At 40.7% G+C, this 19723-nt stretch overlaps 2 protein-coding genes and 1 pseudogene across 4 annotated transcripts in view; 1 reads left to right on the top strand and 2 right to left on the bottom strand.

Moving 5' to 3' along the window:
* Positions 1 to 1184: 1184 nt before the first annotated feature.
* NDUFB1 (NADH:ubiquinone oxidoreductase subunit B1) lies at positions 1185 to 13774 on the bottom strand. The gene is made up of 5 exons (XM_059183433.1): positions 13658 to 13774; positions 7050 to 7155; positions 6717 to 6890; positions 2220 to 2364; positions 1185 to 1294 (listed from the first exon to the last, which is right to left on the bottom strand). The coding sequence occupies exons 1-5, from the start codon at positions 13772 to 13774 to the stop codon at positions 1258 to 1260; spliced, it is 579 nt and encodes a 192-aa protein (XP_059039416.1). The 3' UTR covers positions 1185 to 1257.
* LOC131837367 (U4 spliceosomal RNA) lies at positions 2745 to 2899 on the bottom strand (annotated as a pseudogene).
* CPSF2 (cleavage and polyadenylation specific factor 2) overlaps positions 7037 to 19723 on the top strand; it is a 33315-nt gene continuing 20628 nt past the window's right edge. Inside the window, exons 1-6 of one of the 3 annotated variants that reach the window (XM_059182465.1) lie at positions 7037 to 7203; positions 10455 to 10516; positions 16257 to 16431; positions 17480 to 17639; positions 17716 to 17821; positions 18814 to 18943. In XM_059182465.1, the coding sequence (XP_059038448.1) occupies positions 16283 to 16431; positions 17480 to 17639; positions 17716 to 17821; positions 18814 to 18943 (545 nt within the window). In that variant the 5' untranslated portion in view covers positions 7037 to 7203; positions 10455 to 10516; positions 16257 to 16282. Of the gene's footprint in view, positions 7204 to 8616; positions 8681 to 10454; positions 10517 to 16256; positions 16432 to 17479; positions 17640 to 17715; positions 17822 to 18813; positions 18944 to 19723 lie in introns of those variants that run through there. The other 2 variants (XM_059182466.1, XM_059182467.1) reach the window with 2 other exon arrangements.

Genomic DNA, 19723 nt, shown 5'->3' with positions numbered 1-19723 from the left:
TACATTTTACATTCCTGACACCACTGTGAAGTCCACTTACTCTGCACCCTTGCCAACACCAGGAATAGAATTAGTTTTTTGATTTTAACTATGCTAATAGGTGTGTGTTGGTATCTCATTGTGGCTTAAATTTGCATTTCCCTAATGACTATTGATGTTAGGAATCTTTTCATATGCTTTAGTTACCATCCTATCTTTTTTTGTGAAGTGTCTCTTAAAATCTTTTGCTCATGGGTACCTGGGTGGCTCAGTTGGTTAACCTTAGGCTTAGGTCCCTAGGCCCTGGGATCAGGCCTGCCCCACATTGGGAGAGCAGGGAGCCTGCTTCTCTGTCTGCCACTGCCTCTGCTTGTGTTTTCTCTCTCAAATAAATAAATAAAATCTATTTAAAAAAAAATTCTTTTCCTCATTTAAAAAATTGGACTGGGCGCCCAGTTGGCTCAGTTGGCTGAACACTTGACTCTTGAACTCAGGGTTGAGTTTGAGCCCCATGTTGGGTGTAGAGATTAAGTAAAGGAATAATTTTTAAAAACTGGGTTGTCTTTTTTTTTTTTTTTAAGACTTTATTTATTTGACAGACAGATCACAAGTAGGCAGAGAGAGAGAAGGGAAGAAGCAGGCTCCCTGCTGAGCAGAGAGCCTGATGCGGGGCTCGACCCCAGGACCCTGAGATCATGACCTGAGCCAAAGGCAGAGGCTTTAACCCACTGAGCCACCCAGGTGCCCCAAACCTGGGCTGTCTTATTAAGCTATAAGGGTTCTTTACATATTCTAGATATAAGTTCTTTGCTGTATATTACATTTTGTAAGTACTTTCTCCCAGTTTATGGCTGCATTTTCATTTTCATAAGTGTCTTTTGAAGAGCAAAAAATTTCAAAACTAGTTCATGCTTTATATGTTGCATTTAAGAGATCTTTGCCAAACTGAAGGTCACTAAAATTTTCTGCTAGTATCATCCTTCTAAAGCACACAGTTCGAAAAAAAAAATTCTGAAAAATATCTGAGGAAAAAATTGGCTATATGATTTAATAGTACTATGGTTTAAAATGAAAAGAAAATGAAACACTGACTATAAATTTAATATCAATATCCTCAAATACTCAATAATGATTTATTTTTAAGCTAAGTGTGGCTACTACTTAAAACGTGGACTGCTATAGCAAAGAAAGACTCACACTTCAAATTAAATAATGAATGTGTTTTTATTTCTCTCCTAATTTTTAAAATGTGAACATTCTGTAATTTAGTCACAACCTTTACTTCCAGGTGACTTCTTCATTGGGTCTCAATTCCCTGTGTGGAAATTAAAAAGGAAGGAAAGGAAAAAGTATAAATTAAATTTTTATGGGGGGGGGGTAAAGAGTCAGAGGATTAAGAATTCAATATTTTATATTCTATTAAATTGACCCATTAAAATTTTTATATAGACTCAACATACTCATTCTAATCTCTCATGATTTTAAACTTTTACCATCCCTTCAATTTCATTTTTCCAAATTAAGGAACTGCAATTTCTTCGGCTGTATGAAAGCTATTATCTTCTCAATGAGTTCATTTGAGGTTTTCTAAACCTTTTCTAATTCACTTTCTCTTTCTTGAAATCCTTAACTGTAAACCTCCTCTTCACATTGACTGTGAATGTTGCTCAAGCCTCTCGTTCCTTGAGCTTCTTCCCACTTAGCTGCATACCCAGTGGCAGACATGTTAACTCACTCTGCTGCCAAAAGAGCCATCTCCAGAGACACAACGTGGTACCAGGAGCTGCCAGCTGCCTTCTGATCACTCAGCTACCACAACTAAAGCTCTCCAGCAATATTGCTGGGAACATGGCACCAAGCCACTATTAGTACCACAGATTTCAGCTACATTCTGGCTTAAGTAAGATAATATATGAAAGCTTTATTAAAGGCTTTCGTGAGCTGGTTTATAACATTGTTTCTAGATTATAGTGCATCCTGAATGCTAAAAAAAAATTTTTCAAACATTTGAAATAGCCTGTTCATAAACTGAAGACTTGTTGGCCGTCCAAAGATAATCATACAGTTTTGTAAAAGGATTAAACAGTAACTAATGCTACAAAATAATGTAACGTTAATATTACTTTGGGGGCGGGGGAGAGACAACTCACCCCTTTTATTTATTTTTGGCATATTTGATATTAAAAAATTATTTCCAAGAGCTCATTAATTGTTCATTTAAAAGAAGCATAAAAACTAACCTTTTAAACAATAAACTCTTGTTCCGGAAGGAGGTCAGCGTTTCATCATTCCTTCGGTCTAAGTAACATCCAAAGACAAACCCCACAGGCACAAGTATATGTACCCAGTGGTCACGAACAATCTGAATTATATTCATCCTGAGTGCTAGGGGGAAAAAAATTATCAGAAATATAACTGCCTTTGTAATATCTTGAAAAACTGCATCTGAAACAGAAAGATAGCCCTGAATATAGGAGATCAATGTTAAAGCATAGAAAGCCTCTTCAAATTTGCCTGGGATCAGGATGTAGTATACAACTTAAAATCTACTTGATGACAATTATACAGGTGACAATGATTTGTATAAAAATTGTACTGCATTAAAAATCAATTTATTAACTTTTTTTCCTAGCTCTACTAGTGAACTGATATGGTACAGTACAGAGAAATGGAGATTATAAAAATATTCTACCTGCAAAAGTTGGATATTTGCACCCTCCTACAATTAATTTAAAACATTTACACATGTGTAAATTATTTTTTGAATCTCTTACGATGCTAAAACAAATATAACTACACTATTATGCCAAAAGCAGAATTATTTAGTTAAGCTATCATTACTGAAAATGAATATTTCAATTAGCAGTAATTGTGACTCAGATAAACCCCATTAGCTACAATACTGCTAGTGCACAAAGCTGAAAACTAATTTTTGAAAGGAAATGAAATTTTAAAAAACTTCAATGACATCATGGTAGATCTCAGTATCAATTCAAAGATTGAACAAGTAATAAGGACAGAAGGGAATTTACTTTTATAGAATGACTAATAGGTACCAGAGCCATCATATCATCTTATATATAACATGAAATAACTATTATTATCCTCATTTTATAGACTAGAAAACAGCTTCACCTAAACAGGTATTAAATACAGAGCTGAAATTCAAGCTTAGGTTTGCTCCAAAGCTCTTTTTCTATTAGATCTCAATACCTCTCTAAAAGACCTCTTCTTGAATTAAAATTTATGGGACTTAGGGGCTTTTAAGTTCTAAGAGTTTCTAAAAGATACAGGAGGAAGAATAGAACTAGAAGTCACCATATGGAAAATAAATTTGCCTTAATTAAAAAAAAGTTTCCGCAAAAATTTGTACCTAAAGTTGAAATAAAAATACATCTGCCTATGCATGAATCTAAGACAAATTCATCATATACAATGGCTGAGAAGGTGTATGACAATACGGTGAGAGAATACAGGCCTGCCAACAAAAGTGCTCAGCACTCAACTAACTGTGCTAGGGTTAGGGAGACTGGATTCCTGCCTCTCCTAAGACACTGGTTCTCACACTTAAACATTCTAAATCTGTATTTCTCAAACTTCATCACTATCTAAAGACACCGAGGTGGAAAATGGCCATAAAGGTAAAAGTTGCACAATTACCCCATACTCTACTTGATAAAGCGTATTACACACAGCAGGAAAATTATGTAAAGTTAACAAGTTATTTAAAATATATAACTTGCAATTTAGTTATTAAAGTTTTAGTCTACCTCCTACGGCTGGAATTTTCAAACCTAACTGCACATCAAAAGCGTCTGGGGAGCCTTTATCAAAATAAGGACTTTTGGGGTGGGGGAGACTGAGTGGCTGAGTCAGTTGAGCACTGGGCTCTTGGTTTCAGCTCCAGGCGTGATCTCATGTGTTGCGGCATTGGGCCCCAGATGGGGCTCTCCACTCAGCAGGCAGTCTGTATCAAGATTCTTTCCCTCTGCCACCACATGCCCAACCCCCTCATGTGATGGAGTGCTCTAGTAAATAAATCTTTAAAACAAACAAAATAGGTACTTTTGGTCCTCCTTCCTTGTGGGGCTGGAAAAGTCTAGTTGAAAGAATTTGTTATCTGATTTGATGCAAACAGTTCTTGAGCAAACTTATTTCCTAGAAGATGGTGGCTCTCTCAGCACTATGTCTTAAGTAACGTTATTTGCATTTAGATACTGAAGCTCTCTTCGTGAATCTGACCAAGTGCCCTACCAGATTAGCCTAGATTAGCCACTTACTTGTTGAACAAATTTGAGCCAGTCAAGGAGAAGGATAACAAAACATGCCTTGATCAACTCTGAAAGCACAAAACTGCAAAGTACTAGACAGTATTGGTCTCTGTAGAACTCAAGAGGTCATGTATTCGGTCACCTCTCCTCATAGGTTCCTCAAACTTCTTTATAGGGGTGTTTTGGGGGTCAAGCCTACCCCTCAGCACAGGTGAGTCAGATACTACATGTACTTTAACCTAAGACAAAAGTGCTTGTTGACCAAGACTGTTCTAAATAAGCCCATGGCCACCTGTGGGTTATAAGCCATTAATGTTGTTGGCATTCTTCCAACAGGGCAAGTAGCTACTTTTCTGCGGCTCTACTCTGAGAATCTAAGAGGGGAGACAAACCCTGGAGACTGGCTGCACATAAGTTCTTATATACACTCTACAGGTCCAGACTGATAAAAGGATTCTGTGTATTCAAAATCCAGAGTTGGGTTCAGCCACCATGATTCCATCGCTAACAGGTAAACTGACAAATCTTAGTCCCAGAGACATTTTGTATTACACTTGTATAATCTATTTAATGGACTTTGGGAGCCATGGCATTTAACATAACTTGTCCTCTGTATTTCACTGAGTGAATGACTAGGGAGGACAAAGATTTATGGACTGAAGAAGTGAGCTAGAATGATTTCTTGGAGAATGGATAGGAGGGAGAGTACAGACAGGCTCTGGTCATGAGCCCAAGACCATAGGGGACTTTATCTGTTAGGCAAAGATTAGTGAGGTCCTCGGACAAGCTACAATGGAACAAGCCCTGAAGTGTGGATGAACAGTGACATCCACATGGGTGCCCATGAGGCCACTGTACATATTAGTGTTTTTTTGGTTGGGTTTTTTTTTTTTTTTTTTTGAGGGGGCAGGGTGCAAAGAGGGAGAGAGTGAGTCTTAAGCAGGCTCCATGCTCAGCAAACATGGGGCACCAGCGTATGCCCCTGAGATCATGACCTGAGCCATAATCAAGAGTCAGATGCTTAATCAACTGGGCCACCTAGGTGCTCCAGTAGTGTCTGCTTTATAGGACTCATGAAAAATCCTTTTACATCACAAGTGGAACTTGCTATGGTATTCCTAATTAAAACTAATTAGTTTTTGTCTTATGGACTCAAGGAATCACTGAACTGATCACCCATCCTTTGCTACCAATGTTTAAAATATTTTGCTGTAGCTCTACAAAGAGCTCTTATAGCACTGTCAGGTACAGTTCTTACTGCTTTTCATAATCGCTAACTCATGTAATCTTCACAATTCTATACCATGTACTCACTAATGTCCCCAGTTTAGCAGGCATATTTTTTTCAGATGAGGAAATGGACTTGCCTAAGGTCACAGATGCAGTAAGTAGCAGAGCCAGTATTAACACTCAGGCAGTCTGGCTTTGGTTCAAGCTATTTGTGTTTTATTGATTGCTAGGGTAACTACAGAGGTGAACATTTAGACTGACCTCACTCAGTGTTCTTATTTTTCCTAACATTACCTTTTTTTTTTAAGATTTTATCCATTTATTAGGCAGAGAGGCAGGCAGAGGGTGGAGGGAGAAGCAGGCTCCCTACTGAGCAGAGAGCCCGATGTGGGGCTCGATCCCACCACCCTGAGACCATGACCTGAGCGGAAGGCAGAGGCTTAACCCACTGAGCCACCCAGGCGCCCCCTAACATTACTTTTATTCCAACCAATTTTTCCCACCTAACTGAAAAAAAAAAAAAAGAAAGAAGGAAATAAAGTAAAATGTATCTGGAGTGTATTTTTATAAGTCAATACATGTTGTAAAACGTAGATGAACAGATATTCAAAAATTAAGTCCTAATCTCTAATTGGTCCCCACAGCATTTTAGATCGACTTTTTTTTAACAATACATACAATCTATGAAAAGCAATGCTGGATGAACGGAGAAACTGAACTCCGTGAGGTCTGGAACCGTGTCTTATTAACCTAATACAAATTAAACATTATGTTTTTAAAAAGTGATTTTTGGGTGTGGAATGGTCGGCTCAAGAAGGCGTGCGATTTGGGGTTGGTTTCCAGTCCTGAGCAACCAGGAGACAGAACGCTGAAAACTTGGGACCCATCTGTGATGCTCGCGCCTTCCCTCCAGCCTAAGGACGTGATCCCGGCCTGTCTTCTCTCCGGGCCGGTCAGGGACGGTCACCTGATGATCCCTAAAGGACGTTTTCCAATAACGACAACCTCCCACTCCCCTTCCCAAAAGCCGTCAGGTGCGAAACAGGAGGCCAGCTGTCTACGGGAAGATAAGCCCTATTTCCCTTTCCCGTCTCCACCGCTCGCAAGCCCCGGGGGACTCTCCAGACCACTCCTCGCCTAAACACACCGCCACCGAGGGCTTCCCTAGAGGTGGACCCTCCCCGTCTCACCACGGGGACCCGCAGCGCCTCGAGCCATCCTGGACCCCGGACCCACCTGTGCCCTTGGTTCCAAAAACGACCCCACAACCAAGGGCAGCGACGAACTCAGCCACCGGCGCCGGCGGAAGCTGCGGCCTTGGGACCTGCCATTCGCCACGCTGGGTCAAAGAGAGGGGTGGCACTGGGAAACTGTACCTCTTCTCCCTTGGGATGTTGGGATCTTCTCGTACTTATTTTAGCTTTTAAGCACTATAAATTATTTGCAAATAAGACTTCGGCGCAAGGTGACGAGACTTGTTGTCGTAAAAGCCATCTCCTTTCCACAGCTTCGTCCTCACCCCCCCGGAACATGGTATCGCCCTGGGCCTTACCCGCCTCAGAGGCTCGCCTCCAGTTTCAAAATGGCGGCCGCCATCTGGGGGCTTCTGCTGGCTGGTCGTCACGGGTGGTGTTGAGCGAGTATCAGCTTGTCTCGCTCTTGAACCTGGATTCGACTAGGGGTTGGGAAGGGCAGTGGACGGCGTTGGGGGAGGACTGACGAGGCAAGTGGGGGCGGAGGGAAGGAGTGAACCTTTGGATGGGGGAGGGGGCGTCCTCGGCCCTAGGGAGACCCTGGCTCCACCTTGTCCGGGTCTGCGCTGGGGACATGCTCCCGGGTTTTCGGTGGCCACTGTCCTGGCCCGGCGTGGCAGAAGTGCTTATCGAGGGAAAGAACTGATTTTTTCCGTGGGTCTGAAGCCCCCGGCCTTTGTGCCAACCCGCACGATTCACTCGTGTGTTCTCTTCTTCCCTCTTTTTGCTGTTTCCCGGCTGGATGAGTTAATCCGGCGCCAGCTTTGGCGCCTTTGGCCCTCGTGGTTGCCGTGTTTTTTAGCCTCCTCGCTAGGAGTCTTGCGTGGTCTCGGGTTCAGAGACCACGAGGCTGCTAAGCACTGGGCACAAAGTAGGCGTTCTTTTTTAGTTAGTCGATTCCAGGGACCTTTTAAGATGTTACTGTGTTTTATTAAAATGGTCTCGGCCTTCTGCTCCTCTCGCTCCCCCCCAGCTCCGCCCCCCAGCCCCCCCTTTGCCCTCGAGCCCTTCCATCTCTTGTTTTATTTGCTCTTAAGTAAGCAAGAGGTCAGACTAGCCTTAACCCCGTCGAGTCCGGCCTCCTGTCACCAGCAGAACATGAATTATCAATTGCCCATTCCCTAATTTTTTATCTTATAACCCCTGTGATATATATATATATATATATATATATATATATATATTTTTTTTTTTTTTTTTTTTTTTAGGAAGCCAATTTTTTCCCCGAACTGACCAGGAAGAGACTAGAGACTTTTTGGACTCCGTGAGCTTGGGGGGCCAATCCAGATTCCTTCGTTTTCCCTTGGATTTTTGCCTAGTTCCCTTTAGCGGTCTCCAACATGCAAGGTCATCATTTCTCTCGCAAGTAACTGAGAGATAATTGAGATGAAGTAGGAAGTCAGGAAGGAATTGATGATGGTTGGGGTTCATTCTTTAAGCACACATGTATGTCGCTTTAAGTGCTGTGCTTGAATTTGGCGATACAAAGATGATCGCTTTTGCTCTTTGCGTATACATTCAGCATCCATTCAACAAATATTTTTGGTTCCCCTTTTGTGCGAGGTAAAAAAAAAAAAAAATAACCTCCTGAGACTGCGAAAAAAGCTTCCTAAAGGAGAACTATTTCAATTGGGTCTTGAAGGGTCAGAAGGAATTTACAAGGCTCAGGAGAAGGTCATTCCTGGATCTAGAGACTTGGGTAGTCTTGGCATACTGAGAGAGAGTGGGAGGATAAACGTCCTTGAGCATGCAGTGCAAGGGTGGTTGGTGAAGGAAGAGGGAGATTGAAAGCAGCTTGTGAAGGACCTTGATTTCCAGCTAAGGAGTTCAGATTCCATTTGTTAGAAAGTGCATACTTTACACAAGGAAAGGGCATGAGTATATTTGGTTTTTTTAGGGTGGTCTCTGACAGCTGTATGGAGGATCAACTGGGAACAGGAAAACTAGGTAAGAGGAAATTGTCACTGAGGTAAGGTAATGATTGCCTCAGTTGCAATAGGATAGTGAAGGGTGTGAGAGTGACCTTTCTGAAATGTCAGATAGGATTCAACAGGTGGCAGCAGTTTGGTGGATGGAGGGTGACTCCAGGGTTTTTGGTCCAGAAGACTAAATGGTTGGTGATTCCATTAAAATCAAGCCCAAGATATGTACATAAAAATAGGGTGGTACCAACCTGCACCTTAAGGAGTGGCCGAGGACAGTGGAGTATGGTACAAAGCATTGATTTTAAAGTCTAGATTTGTGCTATTACAGTAGCCACTAGCTGCATGTAGCTGTTGAGCCCTTGAAATTGTGGTTAGATTGAATTGGGATGTGCTGTAAATATAAATGCACACTGGATTTCAAAGACTTGGTATGAAAAGGTAAAATATCTCAATAATTAATAGGTTGCATAGGAAAATTATATTTTGAATAAGTTGGGCTCAGTAAGGTATATTAAAATTAACTTCACCTGTCAAACTTCTCAGTGTGGCTATGAAAAAAAGTTTTAATTACGTTTGTGGCTTGCGTTGTATTTTTGTTGGGCAGAGCCAATGTAGTCTGGGAATTCACGTGGAGGTGCAATTTGAGCTGGGCCTTGAGACGGCGGTGAGCAGGGATGTCAGCAGCTTGCTGGTGCCCCCATTGCTAGTTAAGGCATTCAGGGTTTTGTTTTTTCAAGCAGTGAGAAGCTTTCAGACGTTTCTGAGCAAGGGTTAATATGTGGAGAGGTGTTTCAGTAGATTAGTCTGACCGTCATGTTTAGGTTGAGACGAAGAAAGCCTGGAGGGAGAGAAACAGAAACCCAAATATAAGGTGATGAGGCCCTGGTTTAAGGTACTGGTGATGGGAAGGGAAAGGGGGTGATACACAGGTGAGGCATTTTGAGGGGAAAAGAATCAGGAGTTGGTAACAGACTACTCAAGAAGTAGCCTTGGTTAGATGAGGACTAATGAATTCATGTCAGAATTATAAAGTACATTTGAGGCGAAAGGAATTTAGTCTCAAAATAGAAACAGCAAAGTTGGAAGGAGTAAGTGGCCTGCTAAATAGTCTTCCTTTTTATCTCCTTGCTTTCTGTATCTTACCTAATCAATCATACCCACCAGGTAATTTTTCTGAAATACGGAGTTTCCTGTATTGTGTCATCTTACTTCATAGTAGATCGTAAAATGTTTCTCTCTTGCCTGAAGAGCTAGGTCTGGAGTCCAAGACCTTTCATTATCTGGCCCTTTTCTATTCATTAGAGCTTTTCTTTCATTTTTTGCTTATATGAAAGTGTGCCCAGCTGGTTTTTCCACTAAAACTCTGTCAGTTCTTATGTGCCTTTGATCATGTTATTCCCCTCTTTTCAATACCTTTTCTCTTTGTCTCTCCTCAGGTACTCCTAATCCTTAGCAAGGAATTTAAGATCCCACCTCTTTTATGATTCTTAATAATATAAGCTAATGTCGGTTTTTAAAATCTTATTTCCTAAACTGCATATTTTAGCTTGTGATTATGACCAATTTGGTACATTATTATTTTTGTCTTTTATTATCCTTTTATTATCCCTGTTTTATGTAAGCTTTAGCTTCCTAAAATTATAACAAGTTTCTTTTTTTAAAAAGGACCGTTCATTATACTGCTTGCTGTCGCTCATGGTGTTCATCTTAGGGCAAGACATAGAAGTTAAACACCATAAGTAAAAACAGAAGTAAATCTGTTATACCACATTCAGCAGACTCTCTTTATTTTTTAGATTTATAAAGAACTCTTCCCTTGAATTCATGGTGTCTCACCCTATGTACAACTGAGATATCAGTAAGTAATGATGAGCAATTGTATTAAAAATATCTTCACCTGTTGAAATCTGGGTCTGTGTGCAGAGCTTTAACATGAACTAATTTACTTCTGTCTGCAGGATCTTTTGTATTTTCACTTCATAATCTAAAGAAAGTGGAAGTTAAAGTGGATTTGAGTAAAAAAGGGTTTCTCTTAGACCATTAATATAATTGTTGCACAGGAGGCTTTTTGGCAGGGAAAATTTTCTTTAGATCCTTTCCAAAGGATTCTTTCCATTAATATCTATCTTTGTATTTACAAAGATATATATATTTTTTAAAGATTTTATTTATTTATTTGACAGAGAGAGATCACAAGTAGGCAGAGAGGCAGGCAGAGAGAGAGAGAGAGAGGAGGAAGCAGGCTCCCTGCTGAGTAGAGAGCCCGATGAGGGACTCGATCCCAGGACCCTGAGATCATGACCTGAGCCGAAGGCAGCGGCTTAACCCACTGAGCCACCCAGGCGCCCCTGTATTTACAAAGATATTAATCTTCGTATTTCTCCTACCTTATGAATAGGAACATGCTAAGCCAATATATTTTTAATTTTAACTTATTTATTTCATCAGTTCTTTACTGAACAACTGCTGTGTGTTCAAAACATGTGTGTTAATATAGTAAGGATACAAACATGGGTCAAACCTGGCTTGCATCCAAGAGACCTCTCCCAAGCAAGGAGAAGTGCATATAAATGGGTAACTGTTAATGGTGCAGTAAGGGCACTAAACCCATTTGATACTAGCCATGCTTCATTCATTTAATAAGCTTTTATTGACCCCCCCACTATGTGTTAGACACTATAGAGGCATTGGAGGGTAACTGTACCCAAAATAGATAAGGTCTATTTTTCCGTGGAGTCCATAATCTACTGCTGGGGTGAGCAGGAGAGATGGGGGTGGGCAAAGCAAGTAAATGAGGAGCAGGTTAGGTAATAGCGAACAGTAAGTCTTTTGAGGGAAGCGGAGTGATGTTACAGGATGTAACCGGTAGGCAAGGACGTTAGGGTTGTTAGAAAACCATCTCAGAATAAATTTGAGGCAGGGAATTATACAAACTAGCTAGAGATCTTCGTGACAGTGGAGATAGAAGAAAACTTGAGAAATCGCATGGAGGTAAAAATGCAGCACTTCCAGAGAGACTGGATGTGGGATACAAAGGAAAGGCAGGACTCAAGGATGCTGCCGTCAGAGGTCAGACGATAATGTATAGCTGTGGAACTGGTGAAATTACCTGGAAAGAAAAAAAAAGTCCTACTGAAGAGCCCTGCTGTGTTTAGAGGTTGAAGAAAGAAAGTAACTAGCAAAGGAGATGGGCGAGTGACCTAAGTTAGATACAAGGAAAACCAGGAGAGGGTTGACACAGAGGCAGAATGAGGAGAATATTTCAAGGAGGCTGTACACTTTCACTGAATGCTGCTCCGGTTTCTGCAAGTTGTGGCCAGAGAAATAAATGAGGTTGGTCAGTGACCTTGATGAAAGCACTTCTGATGGGTTGGTGGAGAAAGATGCCAGCTTTGGGAGGTGAGAGAGTGGAGACACATTTGTGGACAAATATTCTGAGAACCTTTGCTGTGAAAGGGGAGCATAGAAATGATGAAGTACTTGCCCGGGATTGTAAGATTAAGAGAGGGTGTTTTTTAAATTGGGAAATTCTAGAGGATCTGCGTCTGCTAATAGGAGTGGTACATCAGTGATGCATGGATAATGCAGGGAAAAGATGGGGTGACTGAAGAGGTTCAGTCCTCTAGAAGACAAAAAATTAGAATGGGATCCAGAGTACTTATGGGGATTGGCCTTAGATGAGAGCAAGGCTATCGATTCCATGTAATTGGAGACACAACAATGTTTATGCAGATGCATTAATGGAGTTGGTATTGGAAAATGGGTTATTTCTAAAGGCTTAGTTTTCTAGTTGAAGAATGAGGCGAGGTTATCAGCTGAGAGTCGGGTGGAAGGAGTGGAACATGATGCTTGAGCAGAGGAGGCAGTGTAAAATCAGTCTCAGAAATAGTCAGTCTACTACAAAAACTCAGATTGGGGGGCACCTGGGTGGCTCAGTGGGTTAAAACCTCTGCCTTCAGCTCAGGTCATGATCCCAGGGTCCTGGGATCAGGCCCCACATCGGGCTCTCTGCTCTGCGGGGAGCCTGCTTCTCTTCCTCTCTCTCTGCCTGCCTCTCTGCCTACTTGTGATCTCTCTGTCAAATAAATAAATAAAATATTAAAAAAAAAACTTTAGGGACGCCTGGGTGGCTCGGTGGGTTGGGCCGCTGCCTTCGGCTCGGGTCGTGATCTCAGGGTCCTGGGATCGGGCCCCGCATCGGGCTTTCTGCTCGGCAGGGAGCCTGCTTCCTCCTCTCTCTGCCTATCTCTGCCTACTCGTGATCTCTGTCTGTCAAATAAATAAATAAAATCTTAAAAAAAAAATAAAACACCTCAGATTGATAGGTAGTGCTTAGTGCCTGTTTGATACATGTATATATATATTTTTTCCATTTGAGATTTTTGACCATGAATTTAAAGAGCAAATAGCATAGCCTTGGGTTCTTTTCCTCTGGCAGCATTCAGTTTCTGGAATAGGCAAAGTGAAGGATTGGAATCAGAGTTGGAGTTCTGCCAGGCTGCTACAAGGAAAGACCAGAGCAGCCAGGTGCCTGATAGTGTTTTCAAGATACTCGTGATGGATTGTGGATCAGCAGGAAGGATGTGAATGGAGACAGAGGGTGAAAGAGTGGGGGGTGAGTTAGAGATCCGGTGAGGCCGAAGGATTTTCACAGTGGGATTACTGAGTAAGCAGGGCGGGAATGATAGCATGAGACCCCGGAAGGTAAATGTTTGGAAATGGTGCAGCTCAGGTGTGATGAGGTCAGGGGTTGAAGTGAGATGAGGTTACTGGAATTGAGAAAGTCGGGGGATTGGAGTCAGTGTTGAGTTAATGAGGAAGACTGAGTTGGGAACTAAAGTCCTCAGTGAATGAGGTCCAATTAACCCACGTCAGCAGTGAGGAGGAAAGCAGGAAGGCTCCTGGTGAACTGGCTGGGAGGGCCCGGAGTATATGGCGGAGGAAGGAGAAGATCTGGTTTGGGAGCTTCAGTGAGGAACAAGGAGCATGAACGTCCTACTTTGGAGGCACAGGGGGTGTACAAGGAAAAAAACCTGGGGAACACTGCAGGAGAAACCGTTTCGGTGAAGAGAACCTTCAGGGGAGAAGTGCAGTTACAGGTGAGGGTGAGCGGCATCGTTCCAGAGGGCCTCCTGGAAGGACTTGGGAGGGGTAGAAGGTAGAGGAGTGGATCCGACTGGTAGCCGTGCACATCAGTGATAATGGACAATCCAGGAGTCTTGGGTTTTTTGTCTGTGACTGGGAAGAAGAAGAATGGGAGATGTGGTGTGGTGGGATTGGTCTTCTGACACCCTGTCACGAAAGGGGACAGTTTACCTGAGTTTATTGATAGGACCTTCGGTAGCTGGTATGAGATCATCAGGTGTGCTTGATCTTTCCTTCTTGAATAGGCTAATTTACTTCAAGGAGCACGGATCTGAAATACTGCTGTGGAGTTGTACTTTGCTAATGAATGTTCTTGTAACATCTGCTTAATAGCACACAATTCTAGGTCTTAAATCCCAATAATTGTTCATGTTGTATCTCTTTGAACTATATACAATAGGCATCCCAACATAAATTCCATCAGATATATGTTGAATACCATCTGTGTGACAAGTTTTCTTTTTAGGAATTGCAAACATGAGGTTCTACCTTTTTTTTTAGTTGCTTACTTTCCAGTGCAAGCATTTTTAACATTCAATGCCTGAAAAGTATGTGGGTTTCTATGTGTATGTGCACCTTGTTTGTTTTTGGACGGCTGAGGGGAGAAGGAATAGTCCATAGCTTTTTATCAGATTCTCAAGGGGGTCTATTTATTTAAGGACCAGTGGTCTAATAGGAGAGAGAGACATGAAAGCTAATCATTGTAATGCAATGAAATCATTGCCATCACAGAGAAAAATAAAGGAAGCACAAATTGACCTTGAAGAACGAGTTCATTAATTCATTATGTAGTTATTTATTGAGGAACTTGGTAGTCTCCATTCTAGGTAATTTACACATTATTTGAAATTTTCCAGCATCCTTTTTATATGTATTATTATTAATGATTGATTTTTTTTTAAAGAGTTTATTTATTTATTTGACAGAGAGAGATCACAAGCAGGCAGAGAGGCAGGCAGAGAGAGAGGAGGAAGCAGGCTCCCTGCTGAGCAGAGAGCCTGATGTGGGGCTTGATCCCAGGACCCTGAGATCATGACCTGAGCCGAAGGCAGCAGCCCAACCACTGAGCCACCTAGGCGCCCCTGATTGATTTATTTTTAAAGGTTTTATTTATTTGAGAGAGAGACAGAGGTAGAGAGAAAGAGAAAGCATGAGCAGGGAAAAGGGAGAAGCTGGCTCCCCACTGAGTAGGGAGCCCCACCCAGGGCTAGATCCTGGACTCTGGGATCATGACCTGAGCTGAAGGCAGACATTTAACCAGCTGAGCCACCCCGGTGCCCCATAAGATTGATTTATTTATTTTAGTGACAGAGAAAGCATGCTCTTCGGGGTGGTGAGGGTGGAGAGCTGAGCATGGAGCCCCATGCAGGGCTCTAACTCATGACCCTGAGATCCTTATCGGAGCTGAAACCAAGAGTCTGATGCATAACCAACTGTGCTAAGGTGCCCCCCCCTTTTTAAAGATTTTATCCATTTATTTGACGGAGATCACAAGTGGGTGGAGAGGCAGGCAGAGAGAGGGGGAAGCAGGCTCCCCATTGAGCAGAGAGCCCAATGTGGGGCTTGATCCCAGGACCCTGAGATGATGACCTGAGCCAAAGCCAGAGACTTAACCCACTGCTCCACCCAGGCACCCCTTTTTATATGTGTTACTAATACTTATGTTTACAGATGAGGGTACATAAAGTGAGGAAAGGTTAATTAATTGCTTAGGGCCACCTGGTAGTAGTTTCAAATCTGAAACTGATTGTAAAGTCTACCACTTTTCATTAAGCTACACGGGGGAGCCAATGAAGGGATCATTGTAAACAAGATTATGTAAGATCATGTTTGTAATTTCAAACTTAGCAGTGATGGAAATAGGTCTTTAAAGTATTTGCTTTCTGGGGTGCCTGGGTGGCTCAGTCGGTTGAGTGTCTGCCTTTCAATTCAGGTCGTGTGTCCCGTGTCCTGGGATCAAGCCCTGCATCTGCTCCTTGTTCAGCGTGGAGTCTGCTTCTCCCTTTGCCCCTACTCCTACTCGCTTGCTCTCTCTTTCTTTGTCTCTCAAATAAATAAAATCGTAAAAAAAAAAAAAAAAAGCATTTGCTTTGTATGTTTATGGAATTTCCACCCACTTAGAAACCTGTTATGGGGCGCCTGGGTGGCTCAGTGGGTTAAAGCCTCTGCCTTCGGCTCAGGTCATGATCTCAGGGTCCTGGGATTGAGCCCCGCATTAGTCTCTCTGCTCAGCGGGGAGCCTGCTTCCCCCTCTCTCTCTGCCTGCCTCTCTGCCTACTTGTGATTTCTGTCTGTCAAATAAATAAATAAAATATTAAAAAAAAATGGTAGACTTGATGTCTAAGCCATTCCACGTTTAAAAAAAAAAAGAAACCTGTTATAATCTTGATTTGTACGTTATGTTTGGGAGACTATGATGTATGTTTAATTATATTTTTATTTCTTTTGAAAAGACTTTCTGGATTGTTATTGGACCAAAATGACATCTATTATCAAATTAACTACCCTCTCTGGGGTTCAAGAAGAGTCTGCTCTTTGCTATCTTCTGCAAGTTGATGAGTTTAGATTTCTGTTGGACTGTGGCTGGGATGAGCATTTTTCTATGGATATTATAGATTCCCTGAGGAAGTAAGTTACTTTTCATATATCTAGACTTTTATTAAATCAGCTTCTCTTTTCTACACTGTAATACCATTTTGTGTTACACAGTGTTTGCTTTCCTTCCTCTATTTTAATTCATAGTAAAAGGCTGAGTTTTACTTTCTCCAAAGATCCAAATAGTGACTGTTTCCATTTGTAAAGTTTTGATTGCATTATGAGCAGTGTTTATTGAAATTCAGTAAAATGTTCAGTGTTACTAGGCTAATGAATCTCAGTAGAGACTTTGCACCTAATTTGAGAGAAGAATAAGTTTATAAGAATTTGAGGAGAGGATAAACCTTCCACATGGAGGGTCTGCCAGCAGATCACATTAGCTTACTTTCTTTGTCTTTTGATCCTCCATACTGAGCTTTGGTGCCCAAAATAATGACCATGAGATACAAAAGGATACTAATCCATCAAAAAATTTGGTTATGCTGTAGTATTGTACTAATTATGGAAGGAAAGATAACTTAAATATTTAAAAACTTAGAACTTGTAGCAAAATATTTTTTTTTCTAATTTCTTCTCTCAGACCACACGTTTTATTAATTAAGGTTTCACTACAGTGAATATGCTCTCCGTTGCCATGCTGAAAAGCAGGGGTAAAAATTCATAATAAAAATGTGGCCATTTAAATATCCTCTCCCTCTCTGAAACAAATAATACATTATATGTTAATAAAATGTAAAATAAAAACAAATAAATAAATATCTTCTCCCTAACCATTTCTGAAATTTTAAGTTGAGTTCTTGGATTTTAATAAATAGTATATGAAGTAGTCATTCAAAATCAGCTTATGTGTGGTATAGACTGGTTCTCTTTTCTTTTTCCTTCTCTTTTTTTAATGTGTATAGACATCATCTATTTTGTGGAATACACCATACTTTTGATATCTATGCAGGACGGGGTAGTAATAATTGATATTGATGGGTATCATAATTTCAGCCCCTTTGCTCTTTTACCCCAACCTAGTCTTTACTCTTAAAAACAAGATTGGAGAAATTGAGAAGGCCTTTTGATCATGTTTTCCTAGGCATGTTCACCAAATTGATGCAGTACTTTTGTCCCACCCTGATCCTCTTCATCTCGGTGCCCTCCCCTACGCAGTCGGGAAGCTGGGTCTGAACTGTGCCATCTATGCGACCATTCCTGTTTATAAAATGGGACAGATGTTCATGTATGATCTTTACCAGGTAACTCATGCACTTAAAAAATGCTTTTTACACTCCTGCAGTGACCATGTTTAACCTCTTGTTTGTGTTCTTTTAGTCTCGACACAATACGGAAGACTTTACCCTCTTTACGTTAGATGATGTGGATGCAGCCTTTGATAAAATACAGCAGTTAAAATTCTCTCAGATTGTGAATTTGAAAGGTAAAAAATGTTTCCAGTAGTAAGTAATTGGACTAATGGGGTTTAACTAACTTTAAAAAGTACAAGGGGAATTTGTAGTAAAAATCATAGGCTCTGTGGTCTGAAAAAGAAGAGATTAGCATGTTCAGGTATGGAACTCTGAACTTCTCCCAAGTCATTTGGATTTTAAAATATTTCAGACTAAATACTAACACAATGTTAATAGCTCAAGCCTTTTGACATGTAACTTGGGAAAGACTTTAGTGTTTACTGTGTCTGATGCGCAAAGGTAACATGGCCAGGTCCTCCTGGGAGTTCACAGTTAAGTTGAGGGGCTCAGATGACTAAATGTAGTGATCAAAGTCTTGAAGGAAGTGCAGTGCTCTGGCAACATAGTAGAAGATAATGGAATTCTAGAACTGGATATTAAGAAGTTTATTATTTAATTAGGTCAGGAAGTTGTCTGTTAAGTATAGATTTCTCATCTGTGGAGGGAGATGTATTAAATATGAAGCCTTGCTTTGAAATTGAGAAAATGGTGCCACGGTGGACTCTGATGATTTAGCCAAGAAATATCAGCATCAGAACAGTTTGACTTGTACTTAATTTTTCTATAGGATAAATTGTTTACCATGACATTTGAATTGTTACTTTGTCAGTTTAGAGGTTTGTAAAAATGGAAAAATTTGATGATTGTGTATGTGAATAAATATTCACATTTATTTGTTCATACTAAGTAATTTAATGGGGTACTGGGTCCAGTCTCTGTAATATTTCAGTTTATGAACACAGGTATGTCTCCAAGAACTCATAACAAAACAAGAATGTCTATAGGGAGGGAAAGGAGTAGCTGGGTGGCATAAGAGTGAGATTGGCATTTTCACTGTTTGCCATTTTACTTTGGGATTTTGTATCCTTGCGTATATTAGCTATTAAAAATAGCTTACAAATAAATAAGCTTTCTTTAGGCTTGTAAAAGAAATCTGAGTATTGTCACTATCTTATTGATACAGGTAAAGGACATGGCTTGTCTATCACTCCTCTGCCAGCTGGTCATATGATAGGTGGAACAATATGGAAAATAGTCAAAGATGGAGAAGAAGAAATTGTCTACGCAGTTGACTTTAACCACAAGAGGGAGATGTAGGTATATCAAGACAAAAGCTAATGGAAATGCAGTTGATATTGTTTCATTCTTTGGAGGGAAAATTAAACTAAAAAGTTCTTTTCTTTTTAGCCAGAACTCTAGAACTACTTAAAAGTCTCAAATAGTGAATTTTTTTGCATTGTAAGGGGAAAGTCTGATATAACAGATAATGTATTTTACAAATTGGCATGTAAGTATCCACTATATAAAGCAGATACCACTCTGGAGATGTTGTAAAGGAGATGAATTTTTGTACATAGGATTATATTTTATATGCTACTTGACCTACTATTTAAAGGAACTTTGTGGGTTGTTTGTTTTGTTTGTTTTTGGTAAAGTTAGTGATTATGATATAACTATATTTAAAGTCAGACTCCTTTTAAAAGGGGACACAGAGGGCGCCTGGGTGGCTCAGTGGGTTAAAGTCTCTGCCTTCGGCTCAGGTCATGATCCCAGGGTCCTGGGATCGAGCCCCACATCGGGCTCTCTGCTCAGCAGGGAGCCTGCTTTCCTTTCTCTCTTTCTGCCTGCCTCTCTGCCTACTCTTTATCTCTGTCTGTCAAATAAATAAAATCTAAAAAAAAAAAAAAAATAAAAGGGGACACAGTAGTTGTAATTTTAAATACTTCATTTTGTACTCACAGCATTACTATAAAATTGTTTTGGTGTTTAGTTTCATAGAGGCTTCTTTTGTAATTTCTGTACATTAAGTTCATAGTTGTTTTATATGAGATTACAGTAGCCTCAAGATCTTTTGTATCTTATATTTAGAAATA

The sequence above is a fragment of the Mustela lutreola genome, chromosome 7, assembly GCF_030435805.1.
Source record: "Mustela lutreola isolate mMusLut2 chromosome 7, mMusLut2.pri, whole genome shotgun sequence".
NCBI classification, from domain to species: domain Eukaryota; kingdom Metazoa; phylum Chordata; class Mammalia; order Carnivora; family Mustelidae; genus Mustela; species Mustela lutreola.
This window is presented reverse-complemented; position numbering and strand designations above follow the sequence as displayed.